At 34.7% G+C, this 27,269-nt stretch overlaps 1 protein-coding gene across 2 annotated transcripts; it reads left to right on the top strand.

Annotated features, from left to right (window-relative positions):
- The first annotated feature begins 847 nt into the window (after positions 1-847).
- Positions 848-26,726, top strand: LOC149557995 (putative protein phosphatase 2C 59). Of its 2 annotated transcripts, none has more exons than XM_089832444.1 (9): positions 848-1,209; positions 6,420-6,556; positions 11,402-11,529; positions 12,548-12,646; positions 12,760-12,918; positions 20,235-20,321; positions 20,461-20,552; positions 26,166-26,240; positions 26,362-26,726. In XM_089832444.1, the coding sequence occupies exons 2-9, from the start codon at positions 6,480-6,482 to the stop codon at positions 26,488-26,490; spliced, it is 846 nt and encodes a 281-aa protein (XP_089688570.1). In that variant the 5' UTR covers positions 848-1,209; positions 6,420-6,479; the 3' UTR covers positions 26,491-26,726. The 2 variants fall into 2 exon arrangements, with proteins under 2 accessions (XP_089688570.1, XP_089688569.1); XM_089832443.1 differs by having other exon boundaries at positions 864-1,304.
- The last annotated feature ends 543 nt before the right edge of the window (positions 26,727-27,269 follow it).

Raw genomic sequence — 27,269 nt, 5'->3', positions numbered from 1 at the left:
TATTATTAAAATCTTTCATTTATTCATTCAAATCTTTCCAAACTAATTTTGAAATCTATGAAAAAAACTTCCATACCTAAAACCTACCGGATTTTTAAAGTAAGTCTATCAACTAGAACTTTGATTTTTTCAAAGTCTATCTTTAATGTAACATCTATGAGAGAAAAAAATTGTTATCTGAAAAAATCTCCTATACCTAAAACTTGATTTTTTATCAACTAAACTTTGATTTTTTCTAAGTCTCTCTTCAGTGTTGAAAGCTCAAAAGTCTTCGACTCAAGATAAAAATATAAGAACAAGATTCCTTGACTTAGGTAACAAATAATTGTAGAGCCAATGGAAAACCTTATAATCCTCCAAAGACTAGGGTTTTCTTTTTCTCGTTGGGCAAAGTTTCGTCGAACGAGTACAGCGCAATAATAGTGTTGACCCGTTGTAAAGCTGTCACCATCAAAGCGCCCCGCGGAGGGAAGAAAATTAGGCAGCAAACATTCTTGACCAGACAAAACAAGTATTTTGACCGACACGTGGACCAATAGATACTTTCCAACAATAATAAGTGAGTGTACGGAATGGCCGAAAACAGGCGCGGCGTGCACCCGAACGGAAAGGTGTTGGAGACAGCTGGTGAATCTCAGCCGTCTATTACGGAGCCGATCGGACGGTGAGGGTGCGTCTAGTTTAAATCAGTGGAGCCCACGCGACGACCGAGATTGAGCTTGCTGACGCAGCAAGATAAATATGGACCGTCAAAAACTAAGCGTTTTTGGACGGCTGCGATTCAGCGTGGCTGACGCGGCAATTGCTTATGCGGGACAGACAACTTTCCACGGGATATGATTTTGCCAGAATGTCAAGCGGCCGTAATAATTTAGTTGCGTCTGATGAACGGTGCAGGCGTGTTCCTGTGTGATTGGAATGGATCGGAGCCGCACCGTGCGGCAGAAGGGGCAAAAATTAATGGAAAGACGCGTGGTGGCTTGGTTTGATCCATCGATGACGAAGAAATTTCAGTTCATCCGCTACGCGTTATGATAAATTATCTAGAAAACATGCTGAATTTGGATCTTCTTCCTGTTATATAAGCCCCCTTTTTCTGTGTGTTTGGCTTTCAAATCGATATTTGAGGGCTTGGCGTTTGATTGTGGTACGGCATTTGTGGTCGGAGATATTTAGGAGGTCCTTTGAAAGACTTTTGAGATATTCCAGGTGTGTTTGGCAATTTTGTGTAGGGATTATAAGATTCTAAGGACTTTTGGCAATCGATTCGAAGATTTGGTCACTGTTTGACCCGGCATTTTCCCGTAAGTGGATTTTTTAAATTTTTGGCCGTGTTGTGGAACTGAAATGATTCATTGTCTCTCAGTCGTTATTGAATGTCTTTTGTCTTGTTTTCTCTGAATCGCGAACCTCTCAAATCCTGCTAGATGTAGCAAAATTATAATCACAGTCTAGGTGTTATTTTTACTTGTTATGCGTCTTTCTCTGATCCCCTATTCATGTTTTTAAATTTTGTAATGGCTTTTGCAAAGTTGTTTTTCACAAATTCATGCACGCTGGATAGCCGAGATCAATCGTTACTCGACGAAGAATTTTAATATTTTGGCAGTCTATGATATTAAAACAGAATTTTGAGGAAAGGAATTACAAACCTAAATATTTTGGAGATTGACCCTTCTAGCCAAACTTTGTGGCATGAATTATTTTTCTTATGGGTTGCAGATTTAATATTGCAGCCATTATTGAATTTTTTTTTTATAGAGAAAAAATCATCTTACAAACCCTAGACTGGAAAAGTTTGGCAAGATGCAATCGCTTAGTCGTTGTTTCATCACCATAATGAGTAAACGCAAGATTGAATTTAAGGTCAAATAGATATTCAAACTTTAGCATCTTACACGAGAAAAAGCTATATAGCAATAATCACCAACCCGAGATGCTACGTAGCTGAAGATCCAAATTTGTGCCTCCCAAACCACAAACACAAAGACTGACAACAAACAGATTTCGCGCCTTTTTTTATAGCATACAGATCTCACACCTGGCATAAGCTAAACGAGTTTGTTTACCTTGCTTAATGAACGAAAAAAGTATTTCTCTTGCCGGATTGTAGCATCAGCCGCCAAAATCAGCAGCAACCATCAAGAATTAACATTCACAGTGAATCATCAATGTCATAAATATGAAATGGGTCCTCTCCTTTTGTTCACTTCCCTGCATCAATGAACACACCAAAATTCGTCTAACATCGAGTAGTCAAGCAGATATACCGACATCCTCCTTCGGCTTCTCACTTTGAACTCCTATTCATTACGAGATTTCACATTAGCAAGCAAAAAGAAAGTCAATCTTGATCTTTGCAATGTCTGAAATAAAATCAGAGACAACCTCTTGAAGCAGTCTTTCTTTATTTTCTCCTCAAGATAACGACATCCTTCAGCAAAAACAAAAATCATATGTAAATTTAATTTTTCAAAATCAACTTTATGGAGATAAGCCTGGATTCATTTAGGAAAAACAGGCTAACGTCACTATGGTAGAGAATCATTTTTGGAATAAGTTTCGGAAACTTATACATAAGTCACAAAGTAAAAGAGAATACTGACAAAAGTATCAAATTCTAATTCATCACCATTTTCTCAGCTACTGTTGACCCATCTCTACCATCTTCACCTAAATTTGCTATCTATGCTGGAGAAATACATAAGGGAATGTTTCAGGCTTCAGCAATTGTGTTTATGCAGGCTTGGACGATCTTCATTCCCCACTTCAGCTCCTTGAACTTGCTGCTGGTTTTTCCATGATTTATTTGGCTATTATTAATTTATTTAATTATCATGAATCATTATGATAAGTTTGAAAAGTGCGTCCAGAATTTACAAACATTTTGTTCACTGAATGCTTTTGGATCAGATGACAGGTCATAGATGTGCTGCATGCCAGATTCAGCTTTTTCATTTTATTAAGCATCAAACAATTTCATTCTTGAACTGATCAATCTAGGGCCTAGTCATATCACTTTTTTTGTAACAAGGTTGCCAATAATGCTTCAAACTAATCAGTCATCATGGTCACTTAAGCTTTCCTAGAGTGGAGGCAATAAATCCCCCGTGAGACACTGCTTCCTTCGACCACCTGTAAATAGGCATGCTCTGTGCAAGGCATCATATGCATCTTGATGCTACAGCAATTGAGTTTATGCAGGCTTGGACAAGCTTTGTTTCCCAGTTCACCTCCTTAAACTTGCTGCTGATTTTTCCATGACTTATTTGTATATTATTAATATATTATCATGAATCATTATGATAAGTTTGAAAAGTGCTTCCTGAGATTGCAACCATTTAGTTAACTGAATGATTTTGGGCCAGATGACAGGTAATCAATGTGCTGAGTGCAAGATTCAGCTTTGGACAATACATTAAGCATCAAACAAATTTATTCACGAACTGATCAATCTAGGGCCTAGTTATATCATTATTTTGTAATGAGGATGCCAATAATGCTTCAAACAAATCGGTCATCATGGTCACTTAAGCCTTCCTAGATTGGAGGCAATAAATCCTTCTTGAGACACTGCTTCCTTAGACCGCCTGTAAATAGGCATGCTCTGTGCAAGGCATTACAGGCTTCTTGAAGCACTTAGAATATCTACTTCTTTGGAACTGTTTAGAGCTACTCTAGGTTTCTCTTTATTCAGGGGAGGATAGGATATGGATGCTTTAATGATCCTAATCATAGCCCTGATAGAGTGATGAAAGATGAAATGAAAACAAAAGGAAAAGCCTTAAATGGAAACAGCATTCCTTTAAATGCAAGCAACCTATCTCCCAATAACAAGTCTTCCACGGACAGCACTAACCAAGCTGGAGGATATTGAATGCAATCAAGAAATTACAAATAAGGCTAGCAAACATTGATAGGAAAGGCATGCAACAAGAGACCCAGTAAAATTGAATGTTGCAATTATAACCCAAAAGCAAAAAGTTTTAAAGCAAAAGCAAATGCAGCGGTGAGGGGGACGAGATCGTCTCAAATCCTCACAATCACATTCTAATTCTAAATGGAAAACCGACCACATCAGCAACATGGCCAAGTGCATTGAGAAGAGATTAAAATCATCAAACATGATAACATTTAGCATCCGGCCCATAATTAATACTCAGCAGTCAAAGAACTAAAAGAATCAAAAGAAATGTAAATGGAAAGAAAAAGTCATTCTACCACAATTGATTTTTCTAAGCTCACGCTTGTGAAAATACCCTTACCTAGTAGAGCTGAAAAAAGGAAGCAAAGAAGCCAAAATCCACACAGAAGCATGGCACAGAAAAAACCAGCAAAGTCAGATCGAAGGCGACAGAAATAATTGTGGAAATTTCTATTCAGTCTCAAGTTAATTTATTCAAAGCTCAACATGATAGGTTTTATATCACATCAAAGACAGGGAGGCTTAAATAGAGCCTATTAAGCAACTTCAGAAACAACTAAAACTTAGATACATGAAATACTACAAGCACATAAGAAGGTGAAGGAGAGAGTATTAAATGATGGGGTAAGCCATCATTTATGAGGTTTCATAAATTTAGGAAAAGGAACTAACCAAAGTTTATCCAGAACTTCTGTTGTGGAAAACAAGCATAACTTATCTCTAAGTCAACCACTCTGTTGCTTTCATGCCTGATATGCTAGGATACAATCGAGTCAAATTTGTTGTAAAACCACCCAGCCTTTCAATTGACAATTTTGAGCTTCCAGTTTTCTAGCTTACCTTCTCTAATAGCACCTTCTTTGATATGAGACTTACCTTCAATCATAACCTTATTCTATCCTCAAATTGCTAACTGCAGACCCATAAGGATGGTGGGCATCTCATCTTATTTTTTGGTCTCTCTGCATACATCTATTATATAGATAAAGCCTGATGCAGAATTTGTTTCTGTAAACACTTAACTTCCTTCAGCAGGGCTGACATCATGTTCATTTTCACCTTTAAAAGCTCAATTTGATAACAAACACCCTTTGGAAAGGTAGGCAAAAGGGCCGATGGCCCATGCCTTATTAGTTCAATCTTATATAAACCCATTCTTAAAGGCATTAGTGGGCTGGAGGAATTTTAGTTTCAGTTAAATGTTATTTAAGGTAATTTCAGGTGTGAAGCTGCATGATACAAAGTCCTTTTGATTTCCTCGTGCAAGGAAATCAAGAAGTCCCTTTAAATGTCCATTATGAATATATCTGCCTTTAGAGTGCCTAAACACTCTTTGTGCTAATAACATGAATATCTTTGAATTTGGATTGCTTGAATATGGTAGCCATTTTGACTAAAAAGCACTTGAAGCATTACTATAGAAACTCTTTATACCTAGCTGTTGATCAATGCTATTTTGCAAAGCATAACAACTTATTGGTTTCTTAGAGATTCTTGTATATCTCTGGGGAACAGATTACCTTCTAACTTTAATATTTGTGAGCAATTAATTTAACAGTTGTGATTTCCAATTCATGTAATATCACATTGCGAAAATTATTGCACTGCACAGCGTATTTCAAATATTACATCTAAGTTTACCAGATTATAACAAGAAGCTTCTGCAATTCTATGGGTTTACTCAATAGGAGGTAAAAGTTCTTGTTAATTTTGACGAATGTTTGCATGCTCAATAGACTCAAATATGTGAAGTTGATTGATTTTCTGTCAGACTGTAATTATATATGGAAAAAATAATCTAACGGAGTTAATCACATTTGCTTGTACAAATTCTTGAATGTTTTTGAAGATGATATTTAGCTTGAACTATTGCAGGGAATCTTTCTGTATTCCATGCATGTATGTATTTGTATGTTTTCATTTTTTTTGTACTATAATTGTAGCCAATGGAGAAAATGTTGTGCACTTGTCTCTAACTTTTCCAATAAGTTGAGTTTTTTAGCTGTTTATTTGGCAAAAGAACAATAATCAGCTGTTTACAATTTGAAAATGCAAGCTGAATTTTCTTTTATGAGTCGGGTCTTTGGGTTTTGAGCTGAATACCATTTCTGTCATGTACAATAAAAGATACATAGCTCATCTAAGTAGCTATTTTGTGTTCTAGGAGGCTAGGGCTGATTAAACCATCCTGATTGTATCACAGATTTTTTTTTTTGAGTATACATGGCATTAAGAGATAATTTGATCTTTTTTTAACATTTCATTTTTTAGAATTAATATCATTATTATTTTATACATTTCTACAGCTATAGTACTCCTTTTTTTTCTTTCTCTGTAGTTTGCTTCATCCTCTTCGCACCATTTTATGCAGGAAGTACGTGAAGTAGAAATTCGAGTAGGGAATTCTAGTTTTATAGTTTTAGTAAGCATATGCATTTTCCAGAGACTAGCATCATTTTTAACTCCCAATTCCACTGTGGCAACACAATCACAGGAAACCTGTCAAAGTTATGGTCTACTAGCTTCTCAGAGGAAGAAACTCCAAGGAAAAATCATGAGTTATCTCAATTCTGTCTTCTCTGTGAGGGAGACAAAACTTGACAATGCTCCTGTCAGCGGTGGAGGCCTCAGGTGCATTTTCTTTCAGCTCAGTCAAATAGGTTTTTCAAATTTGCAAATTTACTGCTATGCATAATCTTATATTAGTTGCAATTTCTTGCTGTAATATTCTATCACAAATATAAAATTTTTAAAGGGTTTTGAGGATATTTCTTTGGATTTTTTTCCAATTAAACAATGATTTCAAAATCCAAGAGAAAGAAGATATGAAGTGTTGAAGATATGATACAGATTTTAATGGAATACTGAATATACCATTCAGAGTATTATGAAGAATTTGTTTTTTCGAATATTTGTCTGCAGATTGGTTAGGGCAAGGAAACTTGGTGCAAAATGTCAAGATTCTCTAGAATGCTAAATAATCACATTTGTTAAATTATGAAAGTAATAAACTCTAGTAGCAAAGAAACCTCCAATATCCATAAGACTTTCTAATTAATGAAATTTGGCATTAAAATCAAATATATTTTGAATTATATGATATGCAAGAAACTAAGGGTATGTCCTTTGTGGGGGCATAAGTTCCTATTTTATCTCCAATGGGTGCCTCCATGGAAAGCTTGGATATGTCAAAAAAATTATACAACCTTTTCCATGAAATACAGAGGTGATGCAGGAAAATTTCAGTGGCTGCTTTAGGGGCGACAAAAATTTAGCAGAATCTTGAGTGTTTAGTGAGCTTTGATGATGCCAAGTGGAAACTAATATGCCGCAAGTCTTTTACTCAAGTATTAACTTTTAAACCAAAATCCTGTATTTAGGGGAGACAAAAATTTAGCAGAACTTGAGTGTTTAGTGAGCTTTGATGACGCCAAGTGGAAACTAATATGCCGCAAGTCTTTTACTCAAGTATTAACTTTTAAACCAAAATCCTGTAAACTTTGTGTTTGAGAGGGTAAGAGTTTGTTCTAGTGGACTTTTTGGCTGAATATAACTACAAATTTTTAGCAGCACTCGCTAAGAAATTTCAGCCTTGGCCACTCCATGGGATCACTACCTAACAAATAGAATCTCATTTATTTAGCTCTGCAAAATATGTATAGAGAGAAAAAATAAAAATGCTATTTAATACGGTGGATCGTTTAATATTTTTTAATAAATTTGAACTTCTTTATGATGAGAGTTTAGAAGCTTTGTTCCCAAATGGCAATTTAGGAGCTTTGTTCCCAGATGGCAATTGATGTGCTGTCATTGTTTTACTCAACATATCAACTTTCAAATCAAAATACTTAGATATTTCATCTCATAGGGTAAATACTTGTTCCAATGAACCATTTGGCTGCAAATAATTACAAATTTCTGAACAGCACCTCCTGAGAAATATCAGCTGTAGATCATTGCCTAGTAAGTAGAACTTCACTTAAGTAGCTGGTGAAAAATCTAATAAATGGGAAGAAAACATAAAGTGTAATTGAATGGAGGGATTTGATTAATTTCATTTTTCATAAATTTGAACTCCTTTATAATTTTGGAATTTCCTGATAATTTTCTCAATTATCAACATTTTTTTATTCCTAAAAATTGAAAATGAAGCTAATCCTATAGTGAGATACAGCAATATCATCAGGTCATTAAGTATAATTTTATTTACACTATTGGGCAAATTTGAACTTGGCTGGGGTTTGAATTCTTCTACTACCATTTCTGTTTTATGATCTGATTGCACTGTAGTTTTTATTTGAATTTCTAATAGTCTAGAAGAGAAGTTGGCATAAGAAGTAAGAAGGAAGAACGAAGAAAATCCACGGGCCAAGGAAGAATAGGTTGATGGCCTAGTAAATGTATTTGGCCTTCAAGCCACGGAGAGAGAACCTGTAAACCCCAGGTTGTAGGAACGTATGTCGGAAAATTGGTTAGCAGTGATCTTCTTAAAAAAATTGTTTAGGTCAAAGACACATATTAGACACATCCTTTGGCAGAAGATGGAAGAATTCAGGCCTGCTAGCCAAATGCCATTTATTGACTACACCTACTGACCTGCACTTGCCAAAGCCTTATTTTCATAGGTTGGAAGGTGGTACGTAGTTGTCACTTCCCAAATCCAATTTTGTCGAGAAATAACTAGATGTAGATGTACTAGCCTAATATCTTGAAATTGATCCATGAGAATACCTACATTCCTACTAAGCATGTTAAAATCACCTACCCTTGCCTCTTTTTATCCTTAACTGGAATAAATATGCCAGGAGAATAAAGTGGCAGTGTCATATCCTTGAAACCCTTGTCCACAATCACATCAAGAGACAACTAGTTGTAGTGTCATATTCTTGAAACCCTTGTCGATGACCACATTAAGAGGCAACTAGTTCAAAATACTATGATGCATCTTGACATTGCTCACAACAGCTAACAATTTGTGCTGAAATCATCTGATAAGCTCATGACTGAAAATTACTGATATCTGTCATCCCCTCTGGACAGAAGCACAACTTTAACCAGATTTTTTGACCATTTATAGTCATACAATAATTTTTTTTCTTAGCCAAACCTTTGAGACTTGCCTGTTTCTTAGCAAATCCTTGGTAGTCTACGTACCATTTCCCATTATTAGATATAATCCCAGGCAACACCAAACCACTCCCAATCAACATACTACTGCAAAATGCCTGAACTATAGACCAGACGACCACAAGAATAACATGGAATGGTAACTTACTCCACACAATAATACATTGTCTACTTATTATGGAGTTATTCAATTACAGACCCTTCACACAAACTTTTACCGCGCTAAGCTCAAGTTTTACGAGCGATCATTAATGCACCCAAGCAGCTGCTGCCAATTTAAACATTCCTGTCTTGGTACTTTACAAGATGATATAACAAGAGTGTTAAGGCACTCCAATTCATGCATATCCCAAGCTTCTATAGCTGATATAATAGAAAGTTATACTCTCTTTTAATCTAGAATATCAGCTGCAGTGTGTTGTTCCTGAAAACAATGGAGATCCACCTTGAATTTACTTACACATATGCTTAACTCTTTGAGATAAGGCATATCATCTTTAGTTTGGACTATTGGCATTCTTTGGCGGAGTAATTATAACTCAAGAACCTTCCCCAATCTCGATTTCCTCATAACCTTCCTTGTGGGCCAATATTAGACCAGGGATTAATGCATCCCATGCACTTAGTTATTACATTTAGAACCAAGCAGCTGGGTTCACCACACATGACTTTGATGATTGATTGTGTAATGTCCCCAATTGTTGGTGAAATAATAATTACATTAATTCTTTTACTGTTGTCTAAATAAAGTAAACATTAAAAGGATGACTTTATTTTAATTAATTTACTTATAATGTCAACTTCAAATCATAATACAATGCTTCTTTTTGGAGGGAAATGAAACAAAAGAAATGAAATAATTTTTTTCTCTCAAAATAGGGAAAATGCTATTATAAAAGGAGAAAAAAGGGAATTATAGAGGCATTCTTGCATCCTGATGATGGATCATGTGGTATGATCCGAAATGTTGATGGTAAAAAATTGTTACACAATCTAACCCAGAAATAAGAATTCATTCTGGAGATTGTTATGTTTCATTTGAGTCTATTCTCTATGAGCTTGAAGCTTATTTTTCTTTTGAGTCTATTCTCTGTGAGCTTGAAGCTTTTCTTGGAGCTCCAGTAAAACCCTAGGATGGAAACTTTAGATGGTTGGGTGATTTGGACATAAGCCCAGATCAGCCGCCTTGGTGGATTTCCTTCAAGATTCACAGGTGCATTACATTGGTCAGTTTTGTTAATGGCTATCCCATCCTTTCTCATTGATGTTTGGCCCTATTTATCGGAGATTGTATAGTAATAGCTTCTCCATTTGTGGGTTTGATTATTTGGGAATTAGTTGATAGTGATTCGCTCTTGCATGTTGGTATTGGAACACCTCTACAGCAGCAACTGCACTTTTTCATTGGTCACTCTTCTTGCATGTCATTCAATCTTCTTCGGTATGCTACAAGTGATCATATCTCATAGAGACTTTGATGATATTGGAGTGGAATGATGTGAGCATGTGACATGTAAATCTTATGGATGTTCTAACATTCTAACAAAAGTATATTCGATGTAACAACCATGTTTTTCATTTTAGAATCAGTTTCACTACATTCGTCTTTGAGATCGCTTATTTCAAAATCTCATATTGTATCATTTGCATGTTGTTATTATGCAATTGAATGAAGCAAAACATGTCAAGAATCAAAAACCTGAATCAGATTTGAGACAATATTTCAGGATATTTGTGACCATCATCAACATTAACTATCCCTCTCCTAGTATGCCAGGATTTTTCCCCATAGATGCTCCATCAAAGTTCAATTTGATACCCGCCTTCAGAACTGACCAATCTTCTTTCTTTTGTAGTTTCATATGATGTCAACTCATCAATGGTTACTTAGATTGAATTAGATGGTAAATGAAATCTTAATGGGAAATTCAATTTACTGTTTTGTATTGGGCAATATAGTGAGTTTGGCTTTTTGGCATAATGGAATAAATAGCATCACATCCCTGTGAAAGACTTAGGTCACAGCTCTTGCAAGTAATTGATATTTATTATAAATTGTGAAATGCTTTACTTGCATAATATTTTTCTTAAAGCACTTTAACTTGGAAGAAAACAAATTGACAAATGGTAATATGCATAATGTACTATGAGATTTTATAATCAGAGACATCAATCAGATTATGACATACATAAAACTTTAAACAATCAACTTACCAAGTGAGAATGTGAATTTTAATCTGTGGTCTGCAAGCATTACTATTTTCATTTCCTACTGAAATGGCATTTCAAGAATGACCATACATGCTAAATATTCCTGGAAAATAAAATACATTCTATATCAATGTGCAGTGAGAATCAGAAGTTCAGCTATGGATATGCAAGTTCTCCAGGGAAAAGATCTTCAATGGAAGATTTCTTTGAGACACAAATTTGTGGAGTTGATGGTCAGATAATTGGCTTATTTGGAGTATTTGACGGTAAGATTGTGGATAATTTATAATGAGCTGTTTTATGTAAAATGTTTACATATTCTGTCGATGTAGTTGCCTGCATATGTTGGCACATTCTTGAGGATTGTAACAAGTGGTTGCTTTAAGGCTTTTTGATTTTTCAACTTATTTTGGTTTGTCAATATTATTGTGATTTTTCTATCAGTATTGAATTGTGTAGTTTTTAAGTTAAATTCATTGACCAATGTTTCACAAGTAGTGTTTCACAAGAATTCATTTCTCATTCATGAGACTGAATGTAACACTTAAACACTGATTGCATCTAGGTGATGCTCTCAGGGGTGAAGCACGTGCTTTCGTGGGAGGTCACCCTACCAGAATTTGAGTTTCTTCCAAGGTCAAGCTTACTTAGCTTGCTACCCCATTTGCAAAGCCTTCAGCAAGTGTTGTACCTGATGAACCACTCACATATATTAATATAGACACATAGTAATGGTTGTTAGACATACTTTGACGTGGCGTTTCTTTATTTAAAGATTTCTCAAAGATATCAGATATTGAATATTATTTAGAGCAATGTTAATCAGACATTCTTGAGTAGTGCATCAAGTAGATTAATTCAACATCTTTTGGTTAGTCAATATCATTGCATTTGACAAATATACTTGTGTATATTATGTTAAGAATTGTCTATTAAACATGTTTAGATCTGACATTTTTCCATTTTAAGGTTTCCCAAAGATATCACCTCCTGACTATTACATAAAGCAATCGCTGTTATGAAACTGTGGCCTTTTTCCATTTGGAAATATTTAATAGGAGTCAGTCCTTCATATTATGTTCATGATACATTTGTAAACGAAATTCTTATGTCTCAAGGTTGTTCAGATTAATCATTGTTTCGGATGGCTGCTTTTAGGTGTGTGTTTGTTTGTGGCTGACTAGGCAAGAAATTTTGTGAGCTTTTAGGACTACTTCCCAATCTAGTTGATTTTTCCTTTTCAATTAATTGATTAATTAATTACTGTATTATGATATCTCTCAGGCCATGGAGGTGCAAGGGCAGCAGAATATGTGAAACAGAACCTATTTCTTAACTTGAGGAATCATCCTAAGTTTATCAGTGATACGAAGTTGGCAATAGGTAAAATATTTGTTTACTTACAAACATTAAAAAGCTAAAAGCATTTTTGGCGCTGTTGAGGACCAATATAATCAATTTGATAATTTTTTGGTCCTTGATTTGAACTTGTGTAGCTGATGCATTCAAGCAAACAGATTCAGATTTTCTAAAGGCAGAAAATAATCAGCACAGAGATGCTGGCTCAACTGCATCAACTGCTGTTCTTGTTGGAAATCGTTTGCTGGTAGCTAATGTTGGTGACTCTCGAGCTGTCCTTAGCAGGTCTGGAAAAGGTGAGTTCTACAAGGCTAAAATGCTTGCTTTTAGTTTCACTGTAAATGTTTGTCTATTGATCTTAATAATATCTTGAATCTATCATCTTGGGTCCAGTTAAACTATGGTAGATTCACAGAACAATTTCTTCTTACGCTGCTTTAGGATTGTTTTAAAAAAGTGAACAGAAGTGACTTGGAATATTCCTGTCCAGCTAATTTCTGTACATTTCAGGACTCTTATTTTTTCCTTTCTCTAGAACTCTATATATTTGTTTATTTTTGTATATTTTTGGTTCATATTTGGCTAGATGTGAATACATGCCCAGGGGAATAAATTAATTAACCATTTTGCCGGAATGACATAGGAATGGGTTTGATATCCTATCATGACACTGGTTCAGCAATTTCTGTAGTAATTATTAATTGGTATATGATGGAAGCAGTTTATTCACTCCCATGTCTCATAACTTGAATGTGATTATAATAGGATAAATAGGATAATATGACTTCTTAAATTAACACCAATGCTTTTCTCTTAGGTTAAAACTTCCTGCATTTTAGGGTTCAAATTTCATGAATATGTTTTTGATGCAAAGATAAATGCAATGGAAGCAAACACAACCGCAATAGGAACCAGCACCAGCAAGAGATAGATTATAAAATTCTTCTATTTAATTTATCAAATGAATAGTACATACATTAGCTCTTCCTGCAGATTTTTTCTCCTCGTAACTTTGTATCCAGAAACTTTGCTCTCAAGCTTAACCTAAATCTAGACCTAAAACTCTATTTATACTTGCTAAGACGGTCTACGGAAAATTCTAGATGATTACAAAATAGAAAATTCTAGATCAGTATAGAATGGGGAAGAGTGACCCCACAATGATTTGTACAAATCCCAAGAAAATTATCTTATAATGACGAAATCAAGATAAATTTCTCAAGTCGGCTTGTGCATAAAACTTGACCTAAATACATAAAACTTGATCTAAATACTTTATATAAAACTTTGACCTAAATACTTTATGTGGGTGCTCCTACACCATACTCCCCAAGAAATTTGATCTCAAGCCCACTTGAGATGAGCTTTTGTAGAGTGGTACTTTGCTTCTTGATATCTTGTTCAGTCATCCACATAGCATCTACATCCGAATAACCTTTGAGTTTTACCAAATACTGATTGGACTCCTTTCCTCTTCGTTGCTTAATTAGTTTGGCGTCAAGTATCCTTTCTAGTTGTGGTGTCTGCTTAAATGGTAGCGTTGAATATCATCTATATCAGCAATTTGTCCTGTATCAATTTCTTCAATGGGTGCTTTGAATGGTGTGAGGTCTGCTATGTTGAAGATGGGAGAAATGCCAATCTCGGGTGGCAATTGAATCTCATAAGCATTTGGTTCAAACTTCTTTAATATTTGACAAGGACCTAGTTTTCTCAACATAAGTTTGGTAGATTTTCCTTTTGGTAGCCTCTCCTTCTTGAGATTTGCCTATACTAAATCTCCCACTTCAAATTCTAAGTGTCTCCGTTTCTGATCTGCATGCTTCTTATACTTGTCAGCGGTTTGTTGGAGTTGTGCTTTGACTTCGTCATGGATTTCTTTTATGGCAGTAGCAAATTCTTCTCCTTGGGCACTAACTTGGTGCTGTGAACTCATATCTCTTAACTCAAAAATCCCTCTAGGATGAATTCCATACACCACTTGAAATGGTGACTTTCCCGTACTTCTATTGATGGAGTCATTATATGCAAATTCGGCTTGGGGTAGGATTACATCCCATTTGGTTGCATGTTGTCTTGTGAGTGTTCTTAACAAATTGCCCAATGTTCTATTAACTACCTCTGTTTGGCCATCAGTTTGAGGGTGGTAGGCTGATGAAAATGATAAATTGGTTCCAAGTGTCCTCCATAAAGTTCTCTAAAAGTGTCCTATGAACTTCACATCCCTGTCTGAAACTATATTGAGGGGTAGCCCATGAATCCTTATGACTTCCTTGAAAAAGAGATTTTCTATATGAGAAGCATCATTGGTTGACTTACAGGGTAAGAAGTGAGCCATTTTGTTGAACCTATCTACTACAACAAATACACTATCATACCCCTTTTGTGTCCGTGGCAGCCCCATTACAAAATCTATCGTTATGCTTTCCGAAGGGCTAGATGGTATTGGCAAAGGTTGATAAAGCTCGGCATTTGTAGTCCTTCCTTTGGCCCTTTGACAAATCATACATGTTTCCACAAAGTGTCTCACATCAGTGTGAAGTTTAGGCCAATAGTAGTACCTTCTAACCAATTCTAAGGTTTTATCCAAACCAAAATGTCCACCCATTGGTCTACTGTGCTTCTCTTTGATAATGTTTGTTATCATAGAGCCCCTGGGGACACATAGTTGTCCTCCTTTGAAAAGAAGTCTGTCAAGAAATCAGGAAAAATCAGCATGGTATCTCTCACCAAACTCCATACATACCTTGTAGATGTCACCAAAATCTGGATCTGCTACATACATGTCCTTGAGTGCTTCAATCCCCACACTTTTTAGTTGTATCTGGGAGACACTCGGATTCCTTCTACTAAGAGCATCAGCAACCTTGTTTGATATGCCCTTCTTATGCTTGATGGTGAAGGTATAGGCCTCTAAATACTCCATCCATTTCATGTGTCTATGACTTAATTTGTCTTGGCTATTTAGAAAACTAAGTGCTTGGTTATCAGTATACACAACAAACTCCTTTGGCAATAAGTAATGTCTCCACCTTTTGAGAGCTTGAACCAATGCATACATTTCTAAGTCATATGAAGAGTATTTCTGCTTGGCTTCATTGAGTTTTTCACTGGAGAAAGCCATTTGTTTTCCTTCTTGACTAAGAATTGCCCCTATAGCAACCTTGCTAGCATCACATTCTACTTGGAAAACTTTGTTAAAATCAGGTAAAGAAACTCAAAAGCTCACATTCTAGCTCACGAACCTTTTTCTTAAGCAACTCAAAAGCTTCATTTGCTGATTGACTCCATGCAAACTTATACTTTCTGCCTCCTTTAATAGTTTCTAACATAGGAGCACATATATGACTGAAATTTCTTATGAATTTCCTATAAAATGTAGCAAGACCATGAAAGCTTCTAACGTCTCCAACTATTTTTGGGGGTGGCCAGGATAGTATATCACTTACCTTTTCTTTATCCATCTTCAAGCAACCTTGGGATATCACAAAACCTAGATATGTCAGCTCCTCTTGCATAAACAAACATTTTTCTAAATTTATTACCAATTTCTCCTCATGAAGTCTTCTCAAAACCATGTCAATGTGCTCTAGGTGTTCTTCCTTTGTCTTGCTGAAAATTAATATGTCATCTAAATATACTTATGACAAACTTGCCATTGAAGTCCTTGAGTATTACATTCATAAGTCTCATGAAGGTACTAGGAGCATTAGAGAGTCCAAATGGCATTACCTTCCATTCATATAATCCATCATTGGTTTTGAACGCTGTCTTCCACTCATCTCCAGCTCTTATCTTGATTTGATGGTACCCACTTTTTAAGTCAATCTTGGAGAAATACTTTGCACCGCCCAAACAATCAAGCAAATCTTCAATTCTTGGCATTGGAAACCTATATCTGATTGTAATCTTATTAATGGCTCTAGAATCAATGCACAACCTCCAGGTTCCTTCCTTCTTGGGTGCCAAAACAACAGGTACAACACATGGGCTTAAGCTTTTCGTAATCAAGCCAGAATCGAGTAACTCCTTTACTTGTCTAGCAATCTCTTCATTTTGTTGTGGTGTCATCTTGTATGCAGCCTTATTGGGTAAAGTAACTCCAGGAATGAAATTTAATACAATGACTAATGTCTCGTATAGGTGGTAAAGATTTTGGCATACTTTCTGAAATCAAACCTTCATATTTATCCAAAAGTTCTTTCACTTCATTAGGAATTGCCTTCTTTGTTTCAGCATCCTTTCTGTCTTTTCCAATGGGTTCTTGTGGTTGTGGGTTAGGCATCAAAAGAAAACAAGGCTTAGGTTCATCCTTCATGTCCCATAGGAATTCCTTTTTATTAACCATCATAATTTTGGCTTCCCTCTCCTTATTTTCTTTCACTTCCTCATGATTAGCAAATGGAGTCAATCTAATCACCTTTCCATCCTTCTTGATGGTGTATATATTGAGTTTTCCATCATGTCGTGCTTGCAAATCATACTGCCAGGGCCTACCAAATAATAGGTGGCATGCATCCATATCAACTATATCACACAAAATTTTGTCCTTATACTTTCCAATTTGAAAATCAACCCATGCTTGCTCATTTACAAGAGTTTGTTGACCCTTTGTTAGCCATAAAACCTTACAAGGAAAAGGATGAGGTATTCTCCTAAATTTTAACTTCTCAACCATCTCAAGAGAAACTAAATTCTCAGTAGATCCTGAATCAATAATTGCTTTACATACCTTACCTCCAGATTTGCAAGCAATCCTAAAGATAGTTTTCCTTTGTGGTGGTTCCATGGTAGTAGCCTAGTAGGCACTTTCAAAAGTGTTCTTCTCATCATAAAACTTTCTCCTCTTTCAGGCACACTATTTGAGTCAGCCATCTCCTTCTCTTGGTATTCATCATCTTGTACCAAATGTGTTCTTCTTTCATCTTGTGAACTTGAACTTGCTCTATCTGGACACCTAGATGCATAATGTCCCTCCTTATTACAATTGAAACAAACAATTGAACTTGCCCTTCTACCACCAAATCCACCTCTTGAATTGCCTCTTCTACCTCTGAAATTTCCTTCACTTTGACTAGTTTCTTGCTTTATCTCCTTATGATCTCTATGGTTTTGTCCTCTTCCTTGGAAATTTCTTCTTCTCCTTTGATTTCTTTCTCTTCCTCTGCTATTTTGTTCTTACCTTCTTTTCAATTTGGCTTCCACCTTCAATGCTAGTTGATAACATTTCTGTACTGTATCTGGACATAATAAATTAAGTTCTTCTTGAATGTTCAACCTCAATCCATTGAGATATCTAGCAACTCTTACACTTTCACGTTCATTTTGCTTTGACCTCAGGCTTAATTTTTGAAATTCTTCAGTATAGGCAGTGACATCTAGCTATTTTTGTCTTAAACTTTGTCTCCTTCGATGAAGTTGGATTTCATAATCCTCAGGTAAGTATGTTTCTCTCACCTTGACACACATCCTTTCCCAAGAAGTTATCATGTTCTTACCTTCTTTGACCCTTTCTCCTTGAATGAAATTCCACCAAGTGAGGGTTGGTCCCTTCAACTTTGACTTGGCAATTTTTACCTTATCCTTCTCTGCTATATTTTCACATTCAAAATGGTTGTTCAAGGCTTCTATCCAATCCACAACAGCATCAACATCCATCTTTCCTGAGAAGATGGGTAGGTCACCTTTGGCATTCTTCTTACCAACTCTTTCAAGGGCTTCTATAAAGTATCTCTGGTCTTCAGGTAAGTTAACCACCTCCTGTTCAGGGGTATCCTCTTCTTCCCCTTCTTCCTCTTGCTCTGAGGAAACCTTTGCTTTCTTTTCCATTCGGCCCTTCATCTTCTCAAATTCATCTAATAACCACTTATTGATTTTCTCTTGTTCTTGCATCTTCTTTGCTAGTTCAGCATTGGTGACCATGTTTGATGTTTCAGCTTCTGACTCCGATCCAGACATAAAATCTAATTGCCTCGAGCTTTCCCCAAGCTTTGATACCAAAAATGATGCAGAGATAATTGCAACGGAAGCAAACACAACCGCAATAGGAACCAGCACCAGCAAGAGATAGATTATAAAATTCTTCTATTTAATTTATCAAATGAACAGTACATACATTAGCTCTTCTTGCAGATTTCTTCTCCTCGTAACTTTGTATCCAGAAATTTTGCTCTCAAGCTTAACCTAAACCTAAACCTAAAACTCTATTTATAATTGCTAAGACGGTCTACGGAAAATTCTAGATGATTACAAAATAGAAAATTCTAGATCAGTATAGAATGGGGAAGAGTGACCCCACAGTGATCTGTACAAATCCCAAGAAAATTATCTTATCCTAATGACGAAATTAAGATAAATTTCTCAAGTCGGCTCGTGCATAAAACTTGACCTAAATACATAAAACTTGACCTAAATACTTTATATAAAACTTTGACCTAAATATTTTATGTGGGTGCTCCTGCACCAGTTTTCCTTGGTGATGGTTTTTTCTTTGTCTATAATTTTCATTAATTCAGGCAGTTTTTCTTTTAAGTGACAACCTTGACAAGAAAATTAAGTCGGGTGATTAAATCTTGCATTTTTTGTAACAACTTAATATGCTGATGGTAATGGTGATGAAACAATAAGTCAAATCCTAGGCCTCAATAATTTAGATGTATGTATATTGGCATATTTGAGATGGATACATGTTGGCATATTTTACACGGTACTTGATTATAAAGAATGGGATTTAGGTGTTCTCCATTGTGTGTTGACACCTCAGTATGGAGTCCTTTACGTACTAATTGTAAAAAATGGTCACATTTCCACTAAATGTTTTGGGTATGAAAGTGGATCCAAATATGCAGTGGAATTGTTTTATAAATGATAGAACTAGAGGGTTCATGGAGACAGTTTAGGAACTGTGTTTTCTGGTGATTTTCAGAATGGTTCAGGACAACCTGCGTGTATCCTAGTGGCTACATTGCTGATCTCAAAAATAAAGACTTGTACCAAACTACTTCCTAACCGTAATATACAATCAAAATAAAATTATGAACCTATTTGTTTCTATGTGGATATGAAACCTACGAATTTCTGCCTGTGTAAATGACAAATAACTGCTGCAATCCTCCATTCATTTCCCCATGGTTGCACAATAAGCGGAAAATGCCAAAAGGTGAGTCCTGTCAACAGTGAGGGACAATGACTCTATTCTCTGCTCTCAAAGATTTCAGAATCTCTCACAGCTGTATGTCAATTTTTGTAGATTTATGTTGCATTTAGGGAGGTCTAAATTGTTTTAGGCTTGAGAATATAGGTTGTGATCATTATATTTAATTTATAATTTATTAATTTTGAAGTCTTATATTGCAAATCCTCCTGACATTTCATACATAGTTCAGAAGTGATACATCAGACTTTTTAGATAGATCAATAGAGATTCTAAGATATCTATACTAGTTTTTGAATTTTGAAAGCCTTTTTTTCTAATGCCTTCCTGTTCGCATGTACTCTTCATTGTGTCTGAAAGGGGATTTTGAAAAGTCTATATCCCTTGTATGCATTGGCATTTTTGGGGTACTCAATTGGTTGTTAGCATTAACTTGTATTCATTATTTCTTGTCATCAGCTTTCCCACTTTCGAGAGATCATAAACCCAACCAAACTGATGAGCGGCAGCGGATCGAAGAAGCTGGAGGATTTGTCATGTGGGCTGGTAAATTACGGAAACACATCCACAAAGATTGAATGCTATGTAGGAAAATCCCGTTGTTTAATATTTCGAATCAGGGATGATTTGGTATAATTCATCCTTTATGTATGAATGTTTAGTAAAAGACTGTACATAAACACAGGCACATGGCGTGTTGGAGGTGTACTTGCTGTCTCACGGGCATTTGGTGATAGACTTTTGAAGCAGTATGTTGTAGCTGAACCAGAAATTGAGGTATAAATGGATTTGATCTCAACCCCAAAAAATGTTTTGTTTTTTAAATTTTTTTTTAAAACCCCAAAAAAAATGTTTTCCATTTGCGACTTTTATTTATTGCTTTTGAATGATTGGGTCAAAACCATATTATAAATGTTATCTTTTGATTAGAGTGTTAACTTCTGCTGTAAACAGAGTTAATATGAGAGAAAAAATATTTCCTGTTTGGAATTGTTTTATGCATTTTATATATAATAATTGTTTAAGAAATCTATCAAGTTTTAGGCATTTGATTTGAACAGTTGTGGCTGATGTGTTGACTGTCATAGTTTTAGTATATGCTGCACATATTTTGATAAATGGCTCAGATCAAAGTGATGTTTTAGCTTTTAGAATATGTTAAAATTAGAAATATTACCTGCATTAACAAATAACCTTTGATTCAAATGAGCGGGACAAAAACTAATGGCGTTTGTGCAGTTTTCCTATCGTTGAACTCATTTTTCTTTATAAAAATAAATGTAAAATTAGGCTTAATGTTTTATATTATTTTATTAATTACATTTTTTTTGGATAAATGTATTATTGATGTTACCAGCAGATTGAAAAACATTTATGATGTATAATTTTTTGAAATATGACCATATATTTCTGGAAGCCATTTTTTAAGGTTATTTGTTAGTGCCTGTTTGAAAATAATGTTTTTAGTATTATATATTTATCAGGTTTTTATCATCTATATTATAAAATTACATAATATTATAATTATATTGAATAAAAATCATAGCATAATGTCTATAAGTTTTTTCAATTTACTAAGACTGCATCAAAATCAAAGCTTGAGTGAATATTATCATAAGGGCTTTTTCCATTGATCAGAATTGTTACCAATGTTCTTTAGATCATAGGAATTAAGATGCCAATGCGAGGTTATTATAGTTTTAAGATATTATATATAACCACTAACTTCTCTATATTATCTAGTAGTAAGCTTTCTCTTAATTGATCAGATTGAAATTGTAAGAGTCAAGTAACTATCCTCCTGAAAATTCTGACAGTGTGGTCCATATCACAATATAAAACTAGACAATGGATTTTTTTTAACCCTCTTTATTGAAAAAAATTTGAAATGATTTAGCTTTTTATAATTAATATAATTTTAAAATTTGATTCCCATTAAATTGAGATTTTATTTCAAAAAAATTCTCATTTACATTTTATACTGATTGGACTAAAATAGATGACTACCTATCTAATGCAAGTGGAATTTTAAAACCCAATAATAAATAGGATCCATACTGATCCCTTCAACATCTATTCAATACATTTATGATTTAGAGGCATCTCATGAAGTAACACAAAATATGCTTTAACAAGTTTATCAAATTATCTCCATTCACATAGCCTGATCATATTGTTTTATTCATAACTATTGTTCTCGACATCTTCTTGCAAAATGCTTTGGAGGAGTTCAAAATTAGTCCTTCTAACACATATCCAAAGCTGAGTCCAATACAACCATTCCTTTACATGTTATGTTCTCTGTACGGAGACCCATTTTTACTATCATAAACTAGAAAGCACACATGTAACTCTGCATAACAAATCCAATATCTGAATAAAACAAATCCAAATGATCCCAAACTAATTTCATATTAATTTTTAGTGAGTCTATTTTTCAAATATGTAAGTCATTTATTCTTCCAACCCATAAATCATTATATGGATGCACATTTGTGCCTGCAACTCCATTGAAGCTATTCAAAAAACTAATTTTTATTAAAAGATTCATAACTTCCACAAATTTGCATAAAAATGACTCAAACCAAAGGGAAAAGAAGTATTATTCATATGTTTTTCCAATGAATCTATTTAGAGGTCACAACTCTTCCATATGTGTCAGTACCAAGTTCTGCAACATGACTGTTGTCAGGGAATCCAAAATTTGTAAATAACCACTTGCGCTAAAATATGCACAACTTCTTCAAAACAGAATGAAATGAATCCAAACCAAAAGGAGAACAAAGATAAGTCATCCTACTATCTAAATATATAACTTATATAGGGTTTCTAGGCCGTAACCATTTGTACAAGGCTTGGAAATGACAAAAATAGGGAACACCAATCCAAATAGGTAGGAATGAATGCACAAACTAATACAAAAATGTTCTCTTCCTTCTCATTCTGATTTGAAACGACCAATACAAGTTATTTATACCATTTTAGGCATTTAGAAACTATCCAAATTCCCCTATGACCTTTCATCTTTCTTTTTTCAACATTTTGCAATATTACAACTTTATAGTTTTGCTTTTTCTTGACAATTTTACATTTATTGCCTTTAGGCATTACCATTGATTCCATTACATGTAATATCACATAAAAACATATGGACTTCCATTAAATAATTAAATTTTTTTTTGAAATCATATAAAATATCTTTATGATTAGGTGCTCCTACACCATACTCTCGAGTTTGAAAAATTTCCATGTCCCATGGAAATGCTATGGTGGGAATCTGTGAACAAATTTGTTGCCTCTTTGTCTTCATCACTGGATTGATGCCTTAGCTGCTTCCTCGTTATTCTTTTAACTGTGACTCCTATCTATGGAGTTTATGTTGGCTGCCTCCAAGGTGCATCTCTTATTTGAAGTTCACTCCTCTATGCTGCTACAAAGATAAACTTTTGTCCCTCACTTGGGAGTCCTCTCCTACCTCTCTCCTCTGTCTCTTGGTGACACAAAATGGACCATCTCCTACGGCCCTTTTGGTAGACTTCCATGTCCACCTATCTGCAGCGAGTGAACTTGCACCTGCAACCAACCAACTTCACAACAAGAATCAAAATACCCAACCTTGCTTGATGTAGATTGTCTTCTATCTACATGCTCAGAATCTTCTGAGCTCTGATACCAATTTGATGCAAGTGGAATATTAAAATCCAATAATAAATAGGATCCATGCCGATCCCTTCAACATCCATTCAATAAATTTATGATTTAGAGGCATCTCATGAAGTAACACAAAATATGCTTCAACAAGTTTATCAAATTATCCCTATTCACACAGTCTGATCATATTGTTTTATTCATAACTATTGTTCTCGAAATCTTCCTGCAAAATCCTTTGGAGGAGTTGTTCAAAATTAGTCCTTCTAACACATCGAAAGCTGAGCCCAATACAACCATTCTTTTACATGTTATGGTCTCTGTTCCAAGACCCATTTTTACTGTCATAAACCAGAAGGTACACATGTAACCCTGCATAACAAATCCAATATCTTCATAAAACAAACCCAAATGATCCCAAACCAATTTCATATTAATCCTTAGTGAGTCTATTTTCTAAATATGTAAGTCTTTTATTCTTCCAATCCATAAATCATTATATGCATGCACATTTGTGCCTGCAACTCCATTGAAGCTATTCAAAAAACCAATTTCTACTAAAAGATTCATAACTTCCACAAATTTGCATAAAAAAAACCCAAACCAAAGGGAAAAGAAGTATTATTCATATATTTTTCCAATGAATCTATTTAGAGGCTATAACTCTTCTATATGTGTTAGTACCAAGTTTTGCAACATACCTATTGTCAGCGAATCTGAAATTTGTAAATAACCACTTTCACTAAAATATTCATAACTTCTTCAAAACAGAATGAAATGAATCCAAACCAAAAGGAGAACGAAGATAAGTCATCCTATTATCCAAATATATAACTTATATAGGGTTTCCAGGCTGTAACTATATGTACAAGGCCTGGGAATGACATAAAAATCTTGAACACCAATCAAAATAGCTAGGAATGAATGCACAAACTAATACAAAAATGTTCTTTTCCTTCTCATTCTGATTTGGAATGACCAATACAAGTTATTTATACCATTTTAGGCATTTAGAAATTATCCAAATTCCCCTATGACCTCTCATCTTCCCTTTTTCAACATTTTGCAATATTACAACTTTATAGTTTTGCATTTTCTTGACAACTTTACATTTATTGCCTTTAGGCATTACCATTGATTCCATTACATGGAATCTCACATAAAAACATATGGACTTGCATAAAATAATTGAAATATTTCTTGGGATCATATAAAATATTTGTATGACTAGGTGCTCCTGCACCACTATCCTCAACATGGTTTGGACATACCTAGCTGTCCTTGGAAAGTCTAGCGTCCTCTGCTAAACTTGGACTGAGATGCTTTCTAATTGTTTTGAGGAGCTGTCACCATGCCCCCGAAATATCTCCTATAATAAACGGGCATAAAACATCGAGATGCTTCCCCACAGTAGATAGTAATTTTGTGAACAAAATAGTCATTTTTTCCAAGTACAGGGAAATTTTTAAGCGAATCGTGAGGTAGAGTGGAGCCCAAAATTTCTATGATTCAAACTGATCCTTATTCAAGTTCATTTATTACAGTGGCGATCTATTTTGTTTGACAGGTGCCTCAGCTACTTTTCATTCAATTGATAAATGATATGAAAGTGTGTGCGCATCCTAATTTACTATATTAATAAAATTATACAAGTGACATGGAAAATGGTTCCTAATTTATTATCTTAATAAAATTATACAAGTAACATGGAAAATGGTTGGGAACTTACACACCCAAATTAATTGCACCTGAAACTCAGAGTTCTACTCAAGGGAAATGGACCGAAAAGAACGCTTGGTTTACGAAAATGATACTAATATGCATTAAGTCCAAATATACTAAGTGTTTGTTCGTCCCTAGATGTTGTCATGATGATAGTGGTAAGGTAAACTTTCTTCATTATTTTTCCAAGTTAAAAAGATGGGTGAAAATTAATTAATCAGCAAGAATACAAAGTATGGGTATCAAATAGCCTTGCCAAGATCTATTAAGTGATTTAATTGTTGAAACAAGTTTTTAGAGATACTTGATCTTTAACTACAATATTGTAATTTTCTACGTGGTTAGAAATTTGACCATTATTTATTAAATCTATAAATCAATTATTATTCAAATCAGATTTGTTTTCAGCAAGTATCCTTGAATTAAGTTTGAAATTTTGTCACTGAAAAACATGGGAGACCCAATTTGGATTTGGAGTTTGACTGCAAAAATGTTGCATATGCAAGTTCCTCTTGCAGATTAGCAGTTCACAGAGTGTTTGTGAGAGCACAAAGCTCATTGAAACTTGTCTATTGTAAGTAGTATTGGAATGGGTGACTTTTGAGAGTTATGTTATTTCACTTTTGTGGACGTCACTTGGATGAAATGAATGTTAAATGTTCTATTTATATTCATGAGAGGTGTTCTTCTGAACCACTATTCAGAATACATGGATTAATAAATTGGCTGGAAAACTTACACAATTAAATTCTGACTACAATATACTTTATAATATATTTTTAAACTACATTCACAATTAGCCATACAGAAGATTTGCCAATTGAATTTAATATTTAATACAAAGAATAAACTTTATGACCCCTGATAAACTAATTGCTGCAAAAAATTTAATCCCCTTGCCTCGTTACAGGACTCCTTCGTTTTGCATGCATTTAATTATCTAACATTCTTGCTTCACTTTCTTTCAGAGGCTACTTGTTTAGGATGCTAGACAGTTCTGACTGAATATTGTATTTGCAGGAAGAGGTTGTTACTGATGTTGTTGAATTTTTGATTCTTGCAAGCGATGGTTTGTGGGATGTTGTATCGAATCAGGTTTGTGTGATTTTAGGGTTGTTTAGTCCAGAGCAATGGTTTTGTAATGTAGTTAAATAAAGAATTGTCATTTTTCTGATATGATTAATATCTCTATTTCGCTTGTCACTCCCCCTAACAGGACGCAGTTGCTATGATACAATCTATTGAGGATCCCGAGCATGCTGCAAAAAGGCTCACAGAAGAAGCATATCGGAAAGGAAGCGCAGATAATATTACCTGTGTTGTTGTCCGCTTTCATCACAAATAGCGGGAGACATTCTCCTCATCATTCTTGTGTGATTGAGAATTTGTTGCTATGAATCCAAATTTCCATTCTTTTCCATTGTATGTATTATTGCTTTTAGCTCAGCTTGTAACGATTGAAGCAGCCTTGTCCATTCCTAACTGGACATCCCTTGTAAATGATTTGATTAATTTTGACGGTCCGGTAGGCAATCTACCAAGCATTTTTTCTGAATTAGTTTAATTATTATTTTTATTTAACCGATTGTTTAATTTCTCAATGGTGGAGATAGGGACTTATTTCTAAAGCATTTTGCATTTGTGTAATTATTTCTATTTTTGACACAATTGAAATGGGAAACAATACTCGATTGTTTCACTACTTTATTTGGGAAAATATTGGCTGTATAAAAAAACTGAATTTTCGCTGCTGAGCTCTGGAAAAATAATAATTAATTGAACTGGAACATCTATCAATAAAATGAAAAAGATGGGCCTTTTTGGCTATCTCTTGAAGGAATGTCCTCCGTTCTAGGTGCTAGTTGTTGAAGACCACTGGAAGCAAAATCGAACTGGAGAAAGACACATGTTATTAGTCCCTGTCTTTGGCAGAAAACTAATGGAATCATGAGGTTCCATATTAGTTGCATAATCTAAAAATTTGATTGATACACTAATGTTTGCAAAAGGTTTATTAATTTGCATTTTTTTTGGAATTGAAAAACACAATTTAAAAAAAATTGTATTGGCTCATGATGAAAAAGACAATGAAAAAATTTAATTTTTTCAACAAAAATATCACTA

This window comes from Cupressus sempervirens, chromosome 5, assembly GCF_028749045.1.
Source record: "Cupressus sempervirens isolate cs-2001-9-10 chromosome 5, ASM2874904v1, whole genome shotgun sequence".
NCBI lineage: Eukaryota > Viridiplantae > Streptophyta > Pinopsida > Cupressales > Cupressaceae > Cupressus > Cupressus sempervirens.
The sequence above is the reverse complement of the archived record's forward strand: the minus strand, read 5'-3'. Positions and strand labels throughout refer to the sequence as shown.

Bases quoted from the DNA above. Each gene is read 5' to 3' on its own strand.
- LOC149557995 (XM_089832444.1), top strand. From the start codon at position 6,480: ATGAGTTATCTCAATTCTGTCTTCTCTGTGAGGGAGACAAAACTTGAC. The intron at 6,557-11,401 runs GTGCATTTTCTT...ATCAATGTGCAG, and splicing joins GTCAGCGGTGGAGGCCTCAG to TGAGAATCAGAAGTTCAGCT. The intron at 12,647-12,759 runs GTAAAATATTTG...GAACTTGTGTAG, and splicing joins TGATACGAAGTTGGCAATAG to CTGATGCATTCAAGCAAACA.